Source organism: Emydura macquarii, unplaced genomic scaffold (assembly GCF_026122565.2).
Source record: "Emydura macquarii macquarii isolate MOO-44397 ecotype Brisbane River unplaced genomic scaffold, CSIRO-AGI_Emac_v2 contig_3062, whole genome shotgun sequence".
NCBI classification, from domain to species: domain Eukaryota; kingdom Metazoa; phylum Chordata; order Testudines; family Chelidae; genus Emydura; species Emydura macquarii.
Genome location: NW_027133199.1, coordinates 4,958,232 through 4,979,184, shown reverse-complemented (window position 1 = coordinate 4,979,184; position 20,953 = coordinate 4,958,232). Strand labels below are relative to the sequence as shown.

Genomic DNA, 20,953 nt, shown 5'->3' with positions numbered 1-20,953 from the left:
TAGGAAACATTCAGCATTACAACATATCACGTGAGTGACGCTGACCAATATAACCCATGCAATACCAACACTTCAATCAAAGAAAATATTCTCCTCAGGGAAGTAAATTGTGGAACTTCTTTGTCTATCTAGGTTTTCATTCACCCATCACTGGGGGGAAAAGTATCTTTTTAAACAGCAGAATATTAACTCAACTTGTGACTTACTTGAGAACCTGCTGCCTAATATTATTTCTCAGCTGATTCTTGTTGAGGTGAGGACTCCAAGTGTGAGTTGCCAGGTGGTTAGAAACAAAGTTGTCAACACGTTGTCTCAGGTTTTGATAAGCAGGCTAGAAAGAAAAAAGTGAGATCAGATTTAAAAAAAAAAGTTGGTTGAAACCCATTTTCCTAGTGACAAGGACTGAGAAACTTAACCCCCCCCCAGATCTTAACTGCAGAGTCAACAAAAATACCAAGACATATTCTGCCATCCTCTGATGGGCAAAGACCATATACCCAAACCTATTGGCCTAGAACAGGTTTATGACCCTTGTTGGAAGCATATTCATACAACCTACATAAACAGCATGTTCTCCTAAAAGCAGCGTCCAGCCTCTCTAAACAAACGGCCCTATCTTGTGCACAGGTCGGTCACTGACAACTGATTTCACCGGGAGCACACTGGAGAGCTCATTCCTTACGCAGGGACCCCGATCAGCACTAACGAGCACGTCAAGGGTCTAGTGCAAGAGGCAAAGCTCTGAGCTGCTGCTGCTGCGCTGCCCGCTCCACACGGGAAGCGATATTCCCAGGACGCTCTAGCCCCTCAAGTCTCCGCAGCGCTGCGAGCCCCCGCCAGCTTCGCGCCCCGGCCAGCCCTGCCTCGCCTCCCGGAATCACCCGGCTCACCAAGGAGGACCCTGCTGCGCGTCGCGGCGAGACAGTCAGCGCCTCCATCCACCGCCCCCGGCGGCACCAGCCAGCGGAGGGGGATGTGCCCGCAGAGCGGGGCCGGGTCTGTGCCCCTTACCCCCGCCTCAGACCTGCCCACCCCCTGCCCCTCACCCACCTTGGTGTCCACATCGGCCAGGCAATCGCGGCGGAACTGGTCGAACAGCCCCTGGCTCTTCAGGTGATTAACGATCACGGACACCAGCTCCGGCTCCACCGCGCCGCCGCCTCCGGCGGCCCCGGGCAGCGGCGGCTGCTGCTGTGGGGGCGGAGGAGGGGGTGGCGGAGGAGGGGGCTGGGGCTGCGGGTTACTGGCCATAAGTGGAGCGGGGCCTTCAGGAAACGCGAGCGGCTCCCAGCTCCGCTCACCTCGTCCCAGGCAGCCACTGGTTACCGAGCAGCAGCGGCAGTCGCGGTGGAACTCTGACCCCGGAAGTGAAAGGGAACGGAGGAAGGAAGCGAGAGACAACGAGAGGGGAGGGGGCAGCTACCAGGAGCGGCGCCAGGGGGTGCGGCGCGGCGCTGATTCACACAGTGAAATGGGCGCTGCTAGCCTGCTACTGGCCCTTTAAGGGGGACCACGGGGGAGGAGCGGGCCTGCCCGGGCCCTTACCCCTGCTCCTAGGGCGCGGAAGGAACGTTCGATCCGGGCTCTCCGGCTCCGGCTTCCCTTCCCAGCGCCCCGCGCTGCCCTCGTGAAGCCCCATTGCCATGCGCAGCCGCTTCTAGCAGCCGGCGGAGCGAGCGGTCCGGAACGGGACTTCCACGCAGCACCCGCCCCTGCCTGCCACGATGAGGCCGTCGCCGGGAGCCCCGCTGGCACCTCTTCCCCTTTCCCCCGCGCGCGCGCGTGCGCCAGGCCCTAGCGTAGAACGACAGGCGGCGGCGGCGGCTGCCGGGCCGGGTGGCGGGTGAGGTAAAAGACTGGTCGGAAGTGAGCATACTCCGTAACGGCAGCTGAAGCCGCCGCGCTGCCCTCCCTGAATCTGCCCTGATTTGGGATCGCCGAGTGCGCATGCGCCCGGCCGCTCATTCGCCGGGGCCCGGAGAGGCGGGCGGAGTTGCAGGGGTGTGGCGGGGCCCCCGGAAGTGACGGCGGCATAGGCTGGCCGGACAGCTGGAGGCAGGGCTGGGGAGGCGGGTTGGTGCTGGAGTTGAGAGCGGGGTACGGGGGCGGAGGGGCTCCCCCTATATCAGGACAGGCCGTCCCGGCTCCCGGGCTGTGTGCGCTCCGCCCTTGCTGCTGGGATGTCCTGCAGTGAGCTGCCGAGGGCGAGGGGCTCCGGGGGAATCGTCTACGGCCGACCCTCCCTCCCGCTAAAAACGCGAGCGGCCCGCGGGTGAAAGCGCCCGGCTCAGTTTCTCTGTCCGCACAAAGCGCCGTAGCACTTCACGTCTTCGTCCGCGCTGCCGTTCTCTCACGACCACGCCCGCCGGCCGGCCCCCTTCGCTTGCGATCCTGCCCATCGCGTTTCACTCCTTCACCTGCTTCGCTTTCTAAAACGGGCCGTTTGTGACTCTCTGCCCGGCCTCATTCCCCTTCCTGTACAGTGCGCCGCTCCGAACGGGTAGCAGCTTCCTTCGCAGGGGAATCGCACTGTCCGATTTAGTGGGTATTTTAGTAGCAATGATCATCTAAACACACGAATAGTTGCTAGTACGTTCAGCAGCCGCGCCTCAGTGTTTCTAGTGTAGCACCGCCTGTTTGTGTTGCGCCGTTAGTTTTTATTTCTGTTTTTTGTATACACCGGTTTATTCTTTGGGATCACATCACTTCACGGCTGACTGATTTCCTCGGTTGATGTCAAATTTCAGTTTCCTTTAATCCACCAATGGAGATTGATGTTGTCAATTGTTGTTTTGCTTTTTAATTCAGCACCCTCCTCCTTTGTCACGTGTCATCACTTGTGTGTAGAATTTGGTTCCCAAATAGTCACTGCAGGCCAGATTTTTAAAGGTTAAAAGTGTCTCGATTCTTATGAAAATCCCTCGTCACCTAAATACCTTTAAAATTCTGACCCTGAGGGCACAATAGTATCTTCTGTGAAATCCTTCTCAAAGGTAAATTTCTATTGTAATTTTTTCTAAATATAGGTATACAACCACAAGTATTCAAAAATCAGGAGTTATGTACTCAAAAATAATGAAATTAAAATAAAAACATTTTGGTTCCTTTCATTTGTCTTTTTGTTTCTGAGCTTTTAGAATGCTTCATGCTTTTTCTGTCCCCTCTCCCAAAGAATCTATATATCTAACTAGGTGTACATTCTTGAAACATTCAGTGCTGTTTTGAACTTCCAGTAAGATGTGATTTTTTTTTCCTCCCTTCCTTTGTAACTGGAAGCTTATTAAAAACTCTTATTTCTGTAAGTAGTTTGCCATCCTGGAAACACTGACGTACACACTTTACTCTTCTATTACTTCATTTGTTGCATAAATAATTCAGGAGAAATGTCAACATTTATGCATGTTTTAATTTCATAGCTTTTTATATATGCTTCATATTTTCAGTGATTTTCATTTTGACAAACTTACAGCTCTGTGCTGCCAAATGAAAATTAAAAAAAAAAAAGAATTGTTCTGTTTCTCCTTTGCATTGGTTGGATGTGGGGCATGATGCTGACTTCACCTAGTTTGCCTTTTGGTGAAACTAAAATGTGTCTACTGTGTTTTTACAGTGGGATAGCTAATGCATATTAATCACCCCATAGTAAATACTCGCATTGTCATAGCACTGAGGACCCAGATATACTGCTGACTGAGATGTTAAATGAACTATTATTATTCATTGCTTGACAGCTCTGATGCTGATTATGCAGCTAATGCTGCTCCTTTGCCAAAAGAGAGATTTGTGCCTGAATGTCTGCAGCACCCCATTTATGTGGGTGTCATGGAAAATCAGTTACAAGCATTTTAAATTCAAGGAATTAAGATACTTCCCCCGCCCCCCCTTATTCTCTTCCCTTACTTAGTGGTACGCAATCTAGACAACCTCTCAAGGTGTGAAGTTAAGGTGCATAAATTACATTGTCTTAAACCCCTGTGTAGATGCTTTCATTCAGAAGTGAAGTGGCCATTTGTTGTGTCTACACCTTGCTTACATTACAATGGTATTGTTAATTAGTCCATTATTGTGATGTCCACAAAGGTGTGAGGACGTCTGATAGGCAGCAACAAAAAAAATTGTGATGTTGTGTGTCAGTACATATACAGAATGTAGGGACTGATCACCTGGCACAGAAACATCCATAAACAGGGTGTGGCAGTTACTAGACATGCTCTCTATTGTTTCTGAAGCTGTATAGGATGTTTTCATGGTAGGCAAGTCACTTAGAAGGTGTGACAGACTGTAGCTCTGTATTCTTGCACACTATTGTAATAATCTTTGTACAAGGTATGCGTATGAGATATCATTTCAAAACTCATAATTTGCTGGTCATTATTGTCCTGGTAAAATATGTGTGACAACCGTTATAAGATTCCATGGTGTGGTATTACTAATACATGTTCCAAGTCAGGAGATTGTTCCTCAGAGACAAAAAGCAAGCTGATGCCTCAGCCAGGTATAAACAAGGTAAATAGCCTATTACCTTCTTTGGCAGGAAAGGGGGCAGAGATAAAAAAAAATCTACTTAGGAAAGAAACAGCATGGAGTTCCCATCTACACTGTCTGCCTGTCGCCAAGCTCCCATCTGAAAATGCTTCTCTAAGGGAAGACAGGACTATAAAAAAGAAGGGACAGATACCCCAATGTACCCCCTCCTTGCTGTCTTTTTCCGATTCACTGCACCTGAAGGAACATAGGAAGTGGCAATTAAACAAAAGGGGTCTTGCTTGGCCTAAGAAGTTTGGCCAATAAGACTGTTGAGAGCATGTGGTGAGAGAAATTTTGCTTTGAATTTAACCTAGTCTGTTAAGTTATGCACTAATTATGTTTTATTTTTGTTTTTCTTGTAACCATTTCTGATTTTTATGCCTCATTATTGTACTCACTTAAAATCAATCTTTGTAGTTAATAAACTTGTTTTATCTAATGCAGTGTGTTTGATTTGAAGTGTTTGGGAAGCTCCATTTGGGGTAACAACACAGGTTCAATATGTTTCTTAATTAAAAGATGAACTTTTTATAAGCTTAAATTGTCCAGGAGAAGGCTGGGGGGACATACATGACATACATTTCTGGGGGGAAATCTGGGACTGGAAGTGTTCTGGAGTCATCCTGCAGTATAATTTAGGCTGGTGAGCCTTGGTGTGACTGGGAGGCTGCAAATACATACAGACCAAGCTGGGAGTGACTTACATGCTGGTGGCTGTTTGTGAGATATCCTGACTGGAGGCTTCAGCAGCCAGATTAGAGCACTCCAGGGCACTCTATATTAGAGAGCAAGGTTGGCACAACTACTCATTACTCTAGATTGTACCCTGGGTATGTCACAGCAGGTAAGTCCCTATTTACTCACCTTATAGCTGAGAAAATCAGAGTTCACGGCGGAGGGGGAATGTTATAATTATATCTGCTGAAGACAACTCTGGCATCAGTGGCTTATCAATGCAAGCCCACGAACATGCCTGCTATCAGATCGTTTTGCTGACAACACTGAGAAATGTTTTGAAAATAAGGAGAATGCTGATATTATGAGAGCTGAAGAAGGTAAGCATGTGTGCTACACATTATGGCCACATTATAGTCATAGAAACGTAGGGCTGGAAGTGGACCCTGAAAAATCATCAAATCCAGCCCACTGTACTGAGGCAGGACCAAGTAAACCTAGGCTATGTTTACGCTGACGGCAGCAAAATCGCCACCGCCAGATCGATCTTTCAGGATCGATTGAGCGGTCAGTGAGACCTGCTCAATCAATCAGGAAGTCGACTGAGTAAGTCCACCCCCTCAAGTAGCTTAGCGCTGAGTTGACGGGAACACGGTTCCCGGCGGCTCAGTGCAGTGTGAACAGCATGCAGTCTCACCATGAGACTCCTTGTCTTCGTCCTCACAGCAGGAATGAATGTATCTAAAGGTAACTCTCAGGAAAAGGCGTTTCAACGGGTAACTGAACTACAAAAGTGAGGGGAAAAACACCCCAAGTTCTCTCTCCCGATTCATTTCTCTATTTCACCAAAGTAGATGAAATAAAGAGCTTTTGGACTTTGGCCTGAGCATTTGGTCAGCAGTGTTACTAGGAACATGTGGTGAGTGACTTCACCTTGAACTCTAGTTTGTTTATGTTTTAGCACTAGGAAGTGTTTTACCTTTGTGTCTCTTGTAACCATTTCTCACTTTAATACCTTAGATTTTAAGTGAGCACAACCATATCTCTTTGTAGTTAAATAAACTTGTTTTATTCTTTAATCAAAACTAATCCAGAGTTGTAGATAAACTGGGCTGTGGGGTACTCCATTTAAAGTAGCACACTTACAGGGGCAATAGACCTAAAATAGCTGAGCTTGTCCAGGAGAGGGCTGAACAGTGCAGAACACACTTTTTTGGGGAAAATTTGGGTCTGGGAGTGTGTTGGGGTCACACTGCAAGTATTAACCAAGGCTACTGGAAGCCAAAGTGTGGCTGGTGTTTAACAGGCTGCTGGGGGTCAGAGTTACTGGACCAGGGCTGTGGCTATACACAGCTACTCAGGGTGTAACCTACATGCTGTTTGGCTGTTTGTGAGGAGCCCAAGTTGGGAGCTACAGCAGCAAGGCATTGTGGGGCACCCCAGGTTGGAAGACAAGGGTGACATAGTCCCTCACTGGTCTGGCTTGCACCCCAGAACGTCATAGGAATGCTTTTCCAAATTACAAAGATATCTTTTTTTTTATTTGTGTTCAGATTTAAAATAGAAATTTCACAATGGAAGGAAATTGTGATGGAGCACCCTCAAGCATCACAACTCGCTACCTCCTGGATCAGGAGATGGGGAGAGGAAGTAAATTGTAACAAGTGTACCCCCATCTGTCACAATTTGCTACCCTTGGACCAGAGGATGAGAGAGGCAGAGGCAGCAAATTGTGACAGGGCAACAAAAAACACCTAAATGTTAATAACTGCTACTGTAGAAAACTGTAATGGTAGCAGTTAGTAACTTTACACCCCTTAGCCCCAGCATGAGACTAATAAATGTGGGAGAGGGTGTTACCTATTGCCTGAGGAGTGGCGGGGATGCTGGCTGGTAGGGGTGGAGACTAACTCTAGAATCATAGAAGATTAGGGTTGGAAGGGACCTCAGAAGATCAGCTAGTCCAACCCCCTGCTCAAAGCAGGACCAACCCCAACTGAATCATCCCAGCCAAGGCTCTGTCAAGCTGGGCCTTAAAAACCTCTAAGGATGGAGATTCCACCACTGCTCTAGGTAACCCATTGCAGTGCTTCACCAGTGCATGCTTCCCTCTCAAACTTTTCTCTGCAACCACAAAGATTTGACATTTCCAGAGTCCCGTGATTGCAGTAGTTGGGACTACAAAAATCGTGACCTATTGCAACAGGAATGGGCAGCCATTGCTGGCCATTCAGGGAGGGTAATAGTCCCTCCCACCACATCAGTTATGTCAGATCCGTGGGGCAGAGCATGGAAATCCTCCACCCTCCCTTTTAATGTTGCCTCCCTGGTTGTTGTTTTGTTTTGGCTAGCTACAGGGGGGATGGCAGAAAGCCAGAAAGGGAGCTGAACAAAACTTGGTAGCAGTGGCCGAGTGGGCAGGAGAGGTAACTCCACCACCGTCAAATAGGGAGTGTGGGAGGGGGTCAATTAGAGAGAGTAGCACCAGCTGGGGTCCCACCATCACACGCATGGGGGACCTACAATCACACTCCCTGAACCAGGCTCCATGGCTTCTCTTCCCTCATAGGCTCTTGGGTCATTGTCATTCCTTCACAGATTACGCCAAAAGTTTGTCATGGTTAAAATGGCAACATTGGTGCTCCTATCCCTAGATCTGGAAATCAGGAATTACTGTGCTGGATCTGGCCACTGAATCACTTAGTCTTATACCCTGTCTGCCAGTGGCTTCAAAAAGATGTGAAAGAAACCCTGAAATAGACAATTGTGGCATTACCTGCTTCTAAGAAAAAATTGTTCATGATCCCATTGACTTGTATTAGCTCGTATTCAGAAACATAAGGGGTTTCTTCTCATTTAAATATTTATTCTAACAAATGTAACTAGGTGTTCTCTATCCATTTGTGTGTGTGTCTCTCTCTTTTTTTTTAAATTCTGCTAAGCTTTTTGCCTCAGTTATTTTATGGCAATTAGTTCTGTATGCTAATGGTGTACTGTGATATTAAACACTCTTCGTTTTACGTTTGTTTCCTTTCAATTGAAAGTCTCTATGTTCTTCTATTATGAGAGAATAAATGGGAAGGTTGATCTATTCTTTTTATGTTCAATTTATTTTGTCATGTCTCTTCTCACTTATTTCTTTCCTAAACTGTAGTTCCAACCCCTCTCTCTCTCTCCATATGAAAATCTCTTCATTACCTCTAATTACTTTCATCACCTTTCTAAATACTTTCTATTTCTGCTGTCTCTCCTTTGAGATAGAGGGTGCGTAATTCCCAGGCTATGTTTAATCCTGGTCAGCCTAATCCCTAGTGTACAATGCTTTCTTCCCTAAAAGCCCTACATTTATTAGCTGACTTCAGTATTAGCTGACTTCAGAGACTGCCTTTTGATATTTTTGTTAGTTCAGTTGCTTCATTTAAGTTCTTTCTGAGCATATCCAGTCCTGGGACTTATTCCTGTTTAAAGTGTGAATTTGCTCCAGCACCACTTCTGACATCTCAGTCTCTAACAGTGTCTCATCTTCTTACTTGAAAAGATTAGGTCTGTTGTAGTTATATCTCTGACTTCCTCTGAAGTGAGGGAAATAAATCCATTTTACTTCTTTGCAATGTCCTTATCCTCCCCAATTGCTCCCTTTACTCCCTGGTACTATCATGGACCCACAAATACTCTTGCAGGCTTCTTGCTTCTGATATTCTTATCTTCTCAAAAGATTGTAACTACTATGAAACAGAATAAGGTTGTGGCACTCTTCTTAATCCTTAAAATAGCTCTCTAAACTTCTGAGACATGAGGACCTGCTGCCTGATTACTTTGCAGATGGCTCTTACTGAAGTACAAGCTCCATGCTGGTTGCCAGATAGCTGTAAAACAGCATAAAAAGAAATGTTTCCAGAAAAGTCTTAAACCTTATTTTTGAAGGCATTCTGCTTCTTTGCTGAAATGAAGCATTGCAGCATCTTGCTAACATAATGCAAAGCAAGAAAATAACACTAATTACAGAAGAAAATGGAAATGATTAATCTAATATTATAGAAAAAATAAAACCAATAAAAATGATATTATATTGGATTTCTAAAATTCTAAGTTTTATAACCTAAGATAGAATGGTTTGAATACATATTAGAGTGGCCCTGGTCAGATAAAACAGGTTCAAGTTAACTTGGCTGAAATCTCAGTGGGCCTTTTTTAGGAATCAGATTGTATTGGCCTGAACCAGTGGAGCAAAGGCACTTAGCTGATGTGTGGCTAGAGTGTTAAGAGATGTAGGATCAGAACAAGAAAAGTACTTCTGAAGCAAAAAGAAAAGGATGATCAGGGAGGAAATGCAAATTGAAAACAATATTAAGCATAGTAGGAAAACTAGTTGGAGGGAAAGACACAAAGTGGACTAGAAATAATGGTTTTATGAGGAGTTTATGCTAAACTATGTAAAATGTTTGTTCTACAGAAAATGGTAGACTTGGCCTAGAGACTGAATTGACAAATGTTTGTCATGGTTAAACAGCAACATAGTCCTCAGAAAAAGCAAGAAGTTACTGCAAGTGTATTGTATGAGTACTCCATAACACTGAAGGCAGCAATTGGTTAATAATTGGTTAATAAAAGGTTAGCAATGGTTAAAAGGTTAGCAATTGGTTAATAATGCTTGGCAGGGTGGGGGGTTGTTCTCACTTGGCTGAGGCTCCTATCCTAACCAGCAAAGACAAGGATGAACGTGAGCTTAGATATGTGCTTATAAAAATGAAAAGAATGCCTGGCTTACAGTGAGTGTAAGGGGACTTGACTATAATTGTACAGCTACTCAAAATTTTGAGGTGTAATGCATGGAGATCCTGGTCAGCTACAGAAGTTGGAAACTTTCCTTTGCAGCAGCAGCAATCATTTAAAGGGTTTTTTTGGTTACAAAAGCAGGGGTCATAGGGCTGCCATTTTTGCAGACTTTGAAGCAGGCCGAAAAATCCAAATCTTGGTTACAGTTTTCCCTTCATGATGTAACCAGTCTGAGGCTATCTAGAACTGTACATAAGGACCCAGATTGTTAAGGGTATTTAGATGCCTAGCTGCTCTTGAAAATCCCAGTAGGTACCGGTCTACATCTTTAGGTGCCTAAATACCTTTCAATTCTGCCCTAAACTTGTCAGGCTTTCAAATTTTCTGTGTGGATGTGTATTTGCAGCAGCTGAATGGGTGGGGAGCGGAAGGATGGTTCAGTCAGACTATAAATGTACCCTCACGGCAGCTTATATAGCAGAAAGCATTGGGGGAGGGGGGTGAAAGTGAGAAGGGGCATGAGTCCGAAAGAATCAATTTGGCATTCACTAGAAGGTAACTACTAATAAAAGTTCTGTGTTTGATCTGCATGAAACTGCAGTAGCCAGACTTCGTTTCAGACCTCATATCAGGATGATCTAGTAGTTCTATGAAAACAGTTGTCTACATCAACACCATGCTAGGAAATACTGGATGACCTACTAGCTAAGAACCGGATGTCTTGCTGTTTATGGAAGTCTTTCTTCATTTAAAAAAATACAGCTGTGGGTGTGTTTTTGATGAGAAAATACCCTGCCATAGTCCAATACATGAATCCCTGGTTAGAATTAGTAATTGATAAAGTAGTGAAAGATAGTGGGAATAACCCACGTCCACATTTTTGTTGACAAACTTCACAGCGCATATGTTGCATCAAAAATCTGTACAAAATACAAGGGATGGCACTGAAACTTGACCTTCACTACTTGACTTGATGAAACATGTGCAACTCAGCTAGCTGCTGCTAGCCGGTGGGCTGTGAAGGTGCTGTGCCAGAACTACGCTGTTGGCTAGCAACATTTCATTATAGCATCTGGTCCTTTAACTATGGTAGTATAACTGTGATTGGGAGATGGTTCTCTGTCACAGGTTTTGGGGTAACTGCACCTTTAATCCCCCTCCATGGTTTTCTCAAGGAATGCTCTCTCAGGTCTCAGGGCTCGTTATCTCTCTCTGGGCAGGCACCCGTGTCCCACTCCCTTCTGACTGGGAGTCTTAGGCTGCATTCCCATCTTCTTTACTGTGATTATCCCAAGCAGTCCTGACAGATGCCCAGCCTCCTACTCCTTAGTACTCCAAGGACAATGACAGGGACCAGACAGCCTTCATAAGCAGAGTACATTTATTCAAGGATTTAAAAGATCAGGTCTATTTGTTGACTCAAAAATGAAAGGCCCCAAGTCTTCAAATTCAGTCTTTTTTTGTTTTGTTGGGCCTCTAGTACCTCTTTGAACCAGTATATGCAAACCATCCCAGTGGTGATACTTCCCTGGAACTGTTTACTATCTCAGGGTGTGCAGTGATCACCCCCACACTCCCCATTTTAGTTTCTGGAGGAGCTGTGGTAGCCTTGCCCCCATGAAGTTGAACATAATTCCTTGCCAATAACAACATATAGAACATTTATAGGTGTACTGCAGTATGGTCCCCAAAGATACTGCATGTGGTCGCAATATCTGTCGAATTTTGTAACCTGACTTAAAAGGGTGACTGAAGATGCTTTGATTGCAACTTAGGAGTTGTGAATTAAGGGATAGATCTTCAGCTGGTCCTAGTTTGTGGGGAGTGGGCAACGACAAAAGTAGGGGATTGCCTGGCAGGGCGAAGTATGGTGAGGCTTATTCCCCTTAGCCATTACGGTAGCCATGAGGGCCTGTCATGAACCCTGAAAAAGTTGACGAACGAGGCTCTGGTGAAGATCGGGCAGCAGCAGAGTCTTTGTCACCTGCAATGAATGAACCCCCCCGGTCAACGGCAATGGTGGCCATGTAGCTGAAGGTGAAGTATCAATAGTTAGGAAAACAGCTTCAGTCACTGCGTTTCTGTCCCCCCATGCCCCAAGGTGGCAAAGTATTTAGGGACATGTGATCCAATATGACATGTACAGGGCATAGGGGATTGTCACAAATGACCTCTGCTGTCTAGGGCCTAGGCGAACTGATGATGATGATGATGGTGCAAATATCATATTGCCATGGAGCTATGACACACAAGGTGTGGATCTGCCCTTAAGTGTCTGATCTCTCTTTGCAGCTACAAAGGCAAAATCTCAATCTTCCTCAAAATTATGAGTTGTTACCACAGTTATTAATACAAGAAGAGGAAACTCTAGAGCAGTTCCTCAGATTGACCATTAAAGACCAAATACTGCCATTCCATGGGTTAGACTGCAAAAACCAAGGATAATGCAGAAAATATAAAAGAATGTATTTTATCCTCACAAACATCACATCTTCTTCCAGAATGGTCGACCATTCAAACACAAGATTATACTACATTTGTCCAACCTGAAGTATTTGTGGCCTACTCCATTGGAATACTATGAAGGAAACTAGAGGTATGACAGCAAAAATCCATTAATGGAATTTATGAATTTAAGGGCAATCATGGATCACTTGTGCCCAGTGATCTGAAACTACTGCAACCAAACTGGCCATACTCTAATTATTTCAACAGCTGAATGTGAAAGACTGTCTTGTGCTATGAATTATGTACTATCCCACGCTGCTTTTAACTTGCTAAGTGTTCCGTGCTTGTCAGATCTGTTTTTATCAAACACACTAGTCCACCACTGTAGAAGCTTAATCCTAAAGACTGTCTGAAAGTGGATTATCAGTCATCTGGGACCAACCATATATTTTTTCTATGAGAGAAAGAAAGATTTAATGGTGGAAATAGGACACTTCCTGGAAAGAAACTGACCACTAGTTTGAGTTGCACTGAAATCAGTCTCAGATTCTCTGTCTCTTTGCTGTCTTATAAATCAATTACTATGACTTCATAAGTATATACTCTATATATACATTTGCTCTATGGCATGTACTTTACACTAGTATCTATACTGTTTGTATATCCAGGTAATTTTGACTGAAATATTTCATTGCTTTTCACTTTTGAATGACTTTAGTATGTCCCTCTGAATCGTGTTATCTTTGGATATAACTATCTTAAACTAGCTATTGTATCACTCTAGATGGTACATCTGTTAATGGTGATGCTACATTTTCTACTTTGCTTTGATATCCAAAGCTGTTCAGTGATAGTATACCATATATACTATACTATATATGTATACATACACTATTCTATACTATATATATATATATTCTCCCCCCCCCACATTAGAGCACTGAATGGAACTCGGCACTCACTTCCACTATAGCTAGAAGATTGGAAGTGGCACTTCAGACTGAAACATTAAGAAGGGCAGAGAAAAAACTAACCTGAATATGCAAAGAATTTGTCTTAAATTTTTTTGCAAATCCATTTATTAAATTCTTTCTTCTCCTTGTTCACTTTCAAGGTCCCAGATAATCTCCCCAGCTGTCTTTGTTCTCACCTTGGATTTACACTTTATGCTTGGAACAGTCTCTCTAGCTGTTTGTCCAACAAGGTCTCCCTGTTTCTCCTTCAAACACAGTTCTTCTAAATTCACCTAACCTCCCCACATCCTCCCTTATTTGAATAGCTGTGTTGCATCTGATCTCTGTTTCACTTATGTCTTGCACTGCAAATTTTTCAATGGCAGAAATTTATATTTTTGTCAAGCAGCATATAATCTTTTATCGTTATGTACATAATCCCTATTCAAAATATCTGAGAAATTTCAGTTATTGTTTTTGTTCTGCAAGTATTGTAAATACAATTTTAGATGATTAATCTTGTGAAAATTTGTATCCAAAATATTTGGACACATCGTCCCCTTTCACCTCTCCTGTATTTCTCTCCATCTTTCCATTTTGTTCCACTGAAAAAGGAGGGGGGAGGGGGGAATGATAACATAAAGTAGTCCAGTCCTATCCAATTTGAAAGCTTTGACCAAATCCAAATTTAAAAAAAAATTCTTTGACAGACTTTATTTGAAAAACTTCAACCAGTTCTTTAATATTTAGGCATGTAATAAAACAAACCACTTACCAGGGTGAAGTACTTCTCTGTGAAAACTGCAATTCCTAAAGTTCTGACACGTGTCTGACTACACAGAATACCAACTTTCTTGATATCAAGGTGCAGGGCTTATCATTGCGGGCAAAGAAAAACAAACAATAATAAAAGAAAGAGCTGCAGGAGTAAAAAGAGAACGCAGGCACAAGTCCAGCAACAGAGTGGGGACTATCCAGTTTATTGCACTAAACGCAGCATGAGCGGGTGGCGTATGTGTGCATTCGGTGCAAGGAGCTCCTGGCTGTGTCGGCCTTTGGAAACTAGGGTGGCTGAACTGGAGAAGCTAAGGGAGAAAGAAAGGTACATAGATGAACTTTCTGGGACACAGTAGATGGTCCCACTCCCAGTATGACAGCCTCTGAGGAGGATGAAAGTTTCAGGGAAGGAGAACATGAAACTGGAACAGAGGGAAATGATCCCTAGTTGGGATCCTCCTTCCAGATGATATCATGGTATCCTCTCGCACTGAGGCTACCTCTCCAGGGAAGGGAACTACAGCTATTAGGAAAATACAAGTAATAGTAACGGGGGACTTGATCATTAGAAACATAGATAACTTGGTTTGTGATGACTGGGAGAACTGCATAGTGACTTGTCTGCCGGGTGCAAAGTTTGCAGATCTCCTGATATATCTAGACAGACTTATGTGTAGTTAGGGTGACCAGATGTCCCAATTTTATAGGGATAGTCCTGATATTTGTGGCTTTTTCTTACATAGGCACCCTATTACCCCCCACCCATTCTGATTTTTCACACTTGCTAGCTGGTCACACTATGTGTAGTGAGGGGGAGGAGCCAGTGGTAGTGGTACATGTAGGTACTGATGACATAGGGAAGGATAGGAGAGAGATCCTGGAGACCAAATTTAGGCTGTGAGGTAAGAGACTGAAGTCCAGGACCTCCATGGTAGTATTCTCTGAAATGTTTTGGGTTCCATGCGCAAGGCCAGTTAGACAGGCAGCACTTCAGGGTCTCAATGCATGGATGAGATGATGGTATAGGGAGATGTGGTTTAGATTTATTAGGAACTGAGGAACCTTTTGGGAAAGGGGAGCCTATACTGGAAGGATGGGTTCCACCTACACCAAAATGGAACTAAGTTTCTGGCACAAAATTAAAAAGGTTGTAGAGCAGTTTTTAAACTAAGGACTGGGAGAAACCTGACAGGTGCAGAGGAGCAGATGATTCAGACAGAGATATCTCTTAGGGGGGAATCTATTAATGGAGATTCTCTAAATCCTAATAAGGAGGAGAGAATGGAAGAGGACAAAATATAGATAGGATCTGATGAGAAATAGTCAAATGAAAAAGAGACCCATTCAATTACATCACATAATGGTAGACAACTAAAAAGTGATAATTTTTTAAGTGTTTATATACAAATGCTAGAAGTCTAAATACCAAGATGGGTGAACTTGAGTGCCTCATATTAAACGAGGATATTGATATAATAGGCACCACAGAAACTTGGTGGAATGAGGATAATCAGTGGGACACAGTAATACCAGGGGACAAAATATATTGGAATGACAGAATAGGTCATACTGGTGGGGAAGTGGCACTATATGTGAAAGAAAGCATAAAGTCAAATGAAATAAAAATCTTAAATGTACCAAACTGTGCCATAGAATCTCTGTGGATAGTAATTCCATGTTTGAATAATAAGAATATAGCAGTGGGGATATACTACAGACCACCTGACCAGGATGGTGCTAGTGACTATGACATGCTCAGGGAGATTAGAGAGGCAATAAAAATAAAAACCTCAATAATAATAGGGGATTTCAACTATCCCCATATTGACTGGGTCCATGTCACCTCAGGACAGGATGCAGAGATAAAGTTTCTTGACACCTTAAACGATTGCTTCTTGGAGCAGGTAGTCCTGGAACCACAAGAGGAGAGGCAATTCTTGGATCTGCTCCAAGAGGTGAATATAGCTGAACCGCTTGGTAATAGTGACCATAACATAATAAAATTTAATAGCCCTGGGGTGGGGAGAACACCAAAGCAGCCCACAGGGTAGCATTTAATTTCAGAAAGGGGAACTACACAAAAATGAGAACGGTAGTAGAGACTCAATTTAAATGTATACCCCAAATGAAAAAAAACACAGTAAGAAGACCAAAAAAGTGCCACTGTGGCTAAACAACAAAGTAAAAGAAGCAGTGAAAGGCAAAAAGTCATCCTTTAAAAAGCGGAAGTTAAATCCTATTGAGGAAAATAGAAAGGAGCATAAACTGGCAAGTGAAGTGTAAAAATATAATTAGGAAGGCCAAAATAGAATTTGAAGAACAGCTAGCCAAAAACTCAAAAAGTAACAGCAAAAATTTTTTTAAGTACATCAGAAACAGGAAGCCTCCTAAACCACCAGTGGAGCCACTGGACAATTGAGAGGCTAAAAGAGCACTCAAAGAAGATAAAGCTATTGCAGAGAAACTAAATGAATTCTTTGTGTCAGTCTTCATGGCTGTGGCTGTGAGAGAGGTTCCCAAACCTGATCCATTTTTTTAGGTGACAAATCTGAGGAACTCTCCCAGACTAAGGTGTCATTAGAGGAGGCTTTGGAATAAATTGATAAATTAAACAGTAAAATGTCACCAGGACCAGATAGTATCCATCCAAGAGTTGGAAGGAACTCAAATGTGAAATTGCAGAACTACTAACTGTGGTATATAACCTATCATTTAAATTGGTTTCTGTACCAAATGACTGGAGGATAGCTAATGTGCTGCCAATTTTTAAAAAAGGCTCTAGAGGTGATCCTGGCAATTACAGGCCAGTAAGTCTAACTTCAGTACCAGGTTAATTGGTTGAAACTATAGTAAAGAACAGCATTATCAGACACCTCAATGAATACAATTTGTTGGGGACGAGTCAATCTGGTTTTTGTAAAGGGAAATCATGCCTCACCAATCTACCAGAATTCTTTGAGAGTGTCAACAAACATGTGGACAAGGGTGTTCTAGTAGATATAGTGTACTTAGATTTTCAGAAAGCCTTTGACAAGGTCCCTCACTCAAGGCTCTTAATCAAAATAAGCTGTCATGGAATAAGAGGGAAGGTCTTCTCCCAGATCAGTAACTGGTTAAAAGATAAACAAAGGGTAGGAATAAATATCCAGTTTCCAAAATGGAGAGAGGTAAATAGTGGTGTCAGTGGTCTGTACTGAGACCAGTACTGTTCAAGATATTCATAAATGATCTGGAAAAATGGTAAACAGTGAGGTGGCAAAATTTGCAGATGATACAAAACTACAAGATAGTTAAATCCAAAACAGACTGCAAAGAGTTACAAAGGGATCTCACAAAACTGGGTGATTGGGCAACAAAATGGCAGATAAAATTGAATGCAAAGTAATGCATATTAGAAAACAAATACATTTAAAATGATGGAGTCTAAATTAGCTGTTACCACTCAAGAATGATATCTTGGAGGCATGGGTAGTTCTCTGAAAACATCCACTCAATGTGCAGTGGCAGTCAAAAAAAATCTGACAAAATGTTGGGAATCATTAGGAAACAGACAGATAAGAAGACAGAAAATATCGTATTGCCTCTTTATAAATCCATTGTACACCCACATCTTGGCTACTGTGTACAGATCTGGTCGCCTCATCTCAAAAAAGATATATTGGAATTGGAAAAGGTACAGAAAAGGGCAACTAAAATGATTAGGGGTATGGAACAGCTTCCATTTGAGGAAAGATTAATAAGACTGGGACTTTTCAGCTTGGAAAAGATACGAATAGGGGAGGATATGATAGAGATCTATAAAATCATGACTGGTGAGCAGAAAGTAAATAAGGAAGTGTTATTTACTCCTCATAACACAAGAGCTAGGGGTCACCCAATGAAATTAATAGGCAGCAGGTTTAACATGAACAAAAGGAAGTATTTCTTCACACAGTGCACAGTCAACTGGTGGAACTCCTTGCCATAGGATGTTGTGAAGGCCAAGACTATAATGTGGTTCAAAAGAGAACTAGATAAGTTAATGGAGCAGAGCTCCATCAATGGCTATTAGCCAGGGTAGGCAGGATTGCTGTTTGCCAGAGGCTGGTAATGGATCACTTGGTGATTACCTGTTCTATACATTCCCTGTGAAGTATCTGGCATTGGCCACTGTTGGAAGACAGGATACTGGGCTAGATGGACCATTGGACTGACCCAGTATGGCCGTTCTTATGTGTGTCCCTGATGTATGGAGCTTTGAAATGGAAAGGTAAAATTCCTGTTCTCCATCTCTTTAATTCTGTGTAATTAATGAACTGCCAGTGTTAACAAGGGTGCTCCTACAGAAATGCTGTCTCAGTTTGTGACAAAACTTCTGTCAGGGTTGTGTGCACGCTCTAAGAAATGAGGGGACTAGGTAAAGTGAAGTAAGGGACTGAAGTGGAGACTTTACCTGGTACTTAGGTATATTTCCACAGGGAATATTTTTTTTTAAAAAATCTGTAAGTTGATCCATAACAAAAAACAAAACAAAACAAAAAAAAAAACAAAAAACCAAAGACAAAGTACTCTTGAAAATTATTTTGAGTGTTACAGAGAAATCAGGAATAACTAAGTCCCCAGAGTAGGGATAAAGTCTGCTGGAGATAGAGGTGCTAGGGGCAGATCTTTGGCTGGTATAAACGGTTAGATCTCTAATGGAGCTATGACTGTTCACACACACCAAGATCTGTCTCAGAGAAATCATCCCAAATTTTGCTTCATGTTTGTGGCAGAATATCTCTATCTGGCACCTCCAGCTTAGTGGAGTACTGGCTGTACTGGGGTTATTTGTGGGCAAAATTCTCTGTTGCCTACCGTCTTGTATAGTCCTTCTGCAAAGAAGCTTCCAAAATAGTGTCCAGTTAACTTGCTGAATGAAAATGCAATTTTTGATGCACACTTCACATGTAATTGCCTTTTCACAGAGGCTCACCCTGGAAGAAATGTGTATGCTTTGTTATTAAAGCAAATGTGGTGCTTCAGCTGGACTGTGGCATTAAAGGCACTAAAGAAACCAGAAATTAGTTTAAGTAGAGACTGTGCTTTTAATTATGTGGCATGAAGAGATAGAGTTTTGACTCTTGAGCTGACTCTCCCAAGTTCTCATGCTGGTGTGACTGCCTTGATAGGTGAAGCTCCCTGGGCGATGTCCAAGACCTGAGGATAGTATCTTCATTCCTGGATATAGGAAAAAACAAAATTTTAAATAAATCATGTTTGAAACACACTTCCTGCTTCAAAACTCTGTTTCTCACCATCCCCCTATCCAAGTTCTTATTGGTGCCTTTATTAGCTTAAGCTCAGTATCTTTCCCTCCCCCGCCCTGCCCCTTCTCCTTGCCTGGCAGTGGTAAATAGGCCCTATGTAAAAGGTGAAACTTGGATAATTACCTTGTTTTATAGGATAAACAAATGCAATTTGAGTAAGTGGGAGACTGGCTTTCCTAAGAGTTTCTCAAAAGCAAGCCTTTGGCAAGCTAAATACTTGTCCAGTCACCATTTTGATTTGTGCCAACAGGTTTCAGAGCCGTAAAAGGAAAGCTTTTATTCCAGCTAGCATGTAATGACCTTGGTGCTGACACTTCTAATACTTTTCAATCACTTCTAAAGTGATTCCTAGAACAAAACTAAAATTACTGAGAGATCCTGGTTCTCACACTGAAATTAAACAGAGCAGCCCTTGTCACGAACACTCAAGTTCAAATCTGGAGGCTACACACTAGATCTCTTCTAAGTGGCTAGTCAAAAAGCTTTGCTTTAAATGTCTCAAAATATTCAGGCTTTTTATTATCTTTAGTAACTGATTTTGGCCACATTTGCTGAGAGGATTAACTGACTGACACTTGAAAAATTAATATTGGCAAGTATTTTGGTCACATTTGAACTAGGTAAATTCAATATCACCTCTCCATCAACATATATATATGCAAAATATTGCCACCATTGGGGAAAATACAAACTCTCCTTTCTTTGCCATATCTAAAATGGAAGAAGTGTTTTAAAAATTTTGCTCAGTGAAAGCATTGCTTAGAAAGTAGGATTTTTTCTTTCTACACAATCAGTTCCCAATTGGAGGAGGTGGTGATCTCACCTCTCAGGAGAATGCCCTAATCACTGGATTATGGGATAGTCTGATAATGCAGTTCCCTCATTCTCTTTTGTTGAAGCACCCAGGATGCAGTCTCCCTGCGCCAAACTACTCTTTCATTCTCCTTTCTCCCCTTCTGGTAGGGTGAGGGAATTGAACCTGGGTCCTCCACATTCTAGGTGAGTGTTCTGACCACTGGGCTAAAAATTTATAAGATGGCTGCTTTTCCCTCCTGCTGGTGTTGTGTGTGGACCACCTACCTCAGTCCTGTAAGAAATGCCTGAGTTGCCTAACTTCTGGCAGTGAGTGCCTGTTTGTGGATCACTAGTAGAGCTAGAGGCTCCCTGCAACCTAGAGTTAGGTGCCTGTCTAAGAGAGGGGCAGGGCTTAGCATATACCCATTTCCTCATTATCTCCCATTGGCTACTTTTAGGCTGCTTCCTGCCTGGCATTCTGGCTTTGTGGATCATATGCTTTGGCACCTATCTCTCCCCATTCATTGTATAGGGTGCTTAGGCACCTAACTTGGCTTTGTTGACCTGTGACCCCTGACCTGATTTTAGGGAAGGTTGTTATGCAAGATTAAACTATATATCGTGCTGTGGCATACTAAAATGCTTTAAGATGGTAAAATGGAAACTATTAGAGCTGTAATGCAAGTAGGGGAACATAAAACGTTAATATTTGAC

The 20,953-nt window shown here is 43.0% G+C and overlaps 1 protein-coding gene across 2 annotated transcripts in view; it reads right to left on the bottom strand.

Moving 5' to 3' along the window:
* BOD1L1 (biorientation of chromosomes in cell division 1 like 1) overlaps positions 1-2,723 on the bottom strand; it is a 55,918-nt gene extending 53,195 nt beyond the window's left edge. For both annotated transcript variants that reach the window (XM_067530350.1, XM_067530351.1), the window contains exons 1-2: positions 1,051-2,723; positions 207-331 (exon numbers count right to left, since the gene is read on the bottom strand). In XM_067530350.1, the coding sequence (XP_067386451.1) occupies positions 207-331; positions 1,051-1,251 (326 nt within the window). In that variant the 5' untranslated portion in view covers positions 1,252-2,723. The remainder of the gene's footprint in view (positions 1-206; positions 332-1,050) is intronic.
* Between the last annotated feature and the right edge of the window lie 18,230 nt (positions 2,724-20,953).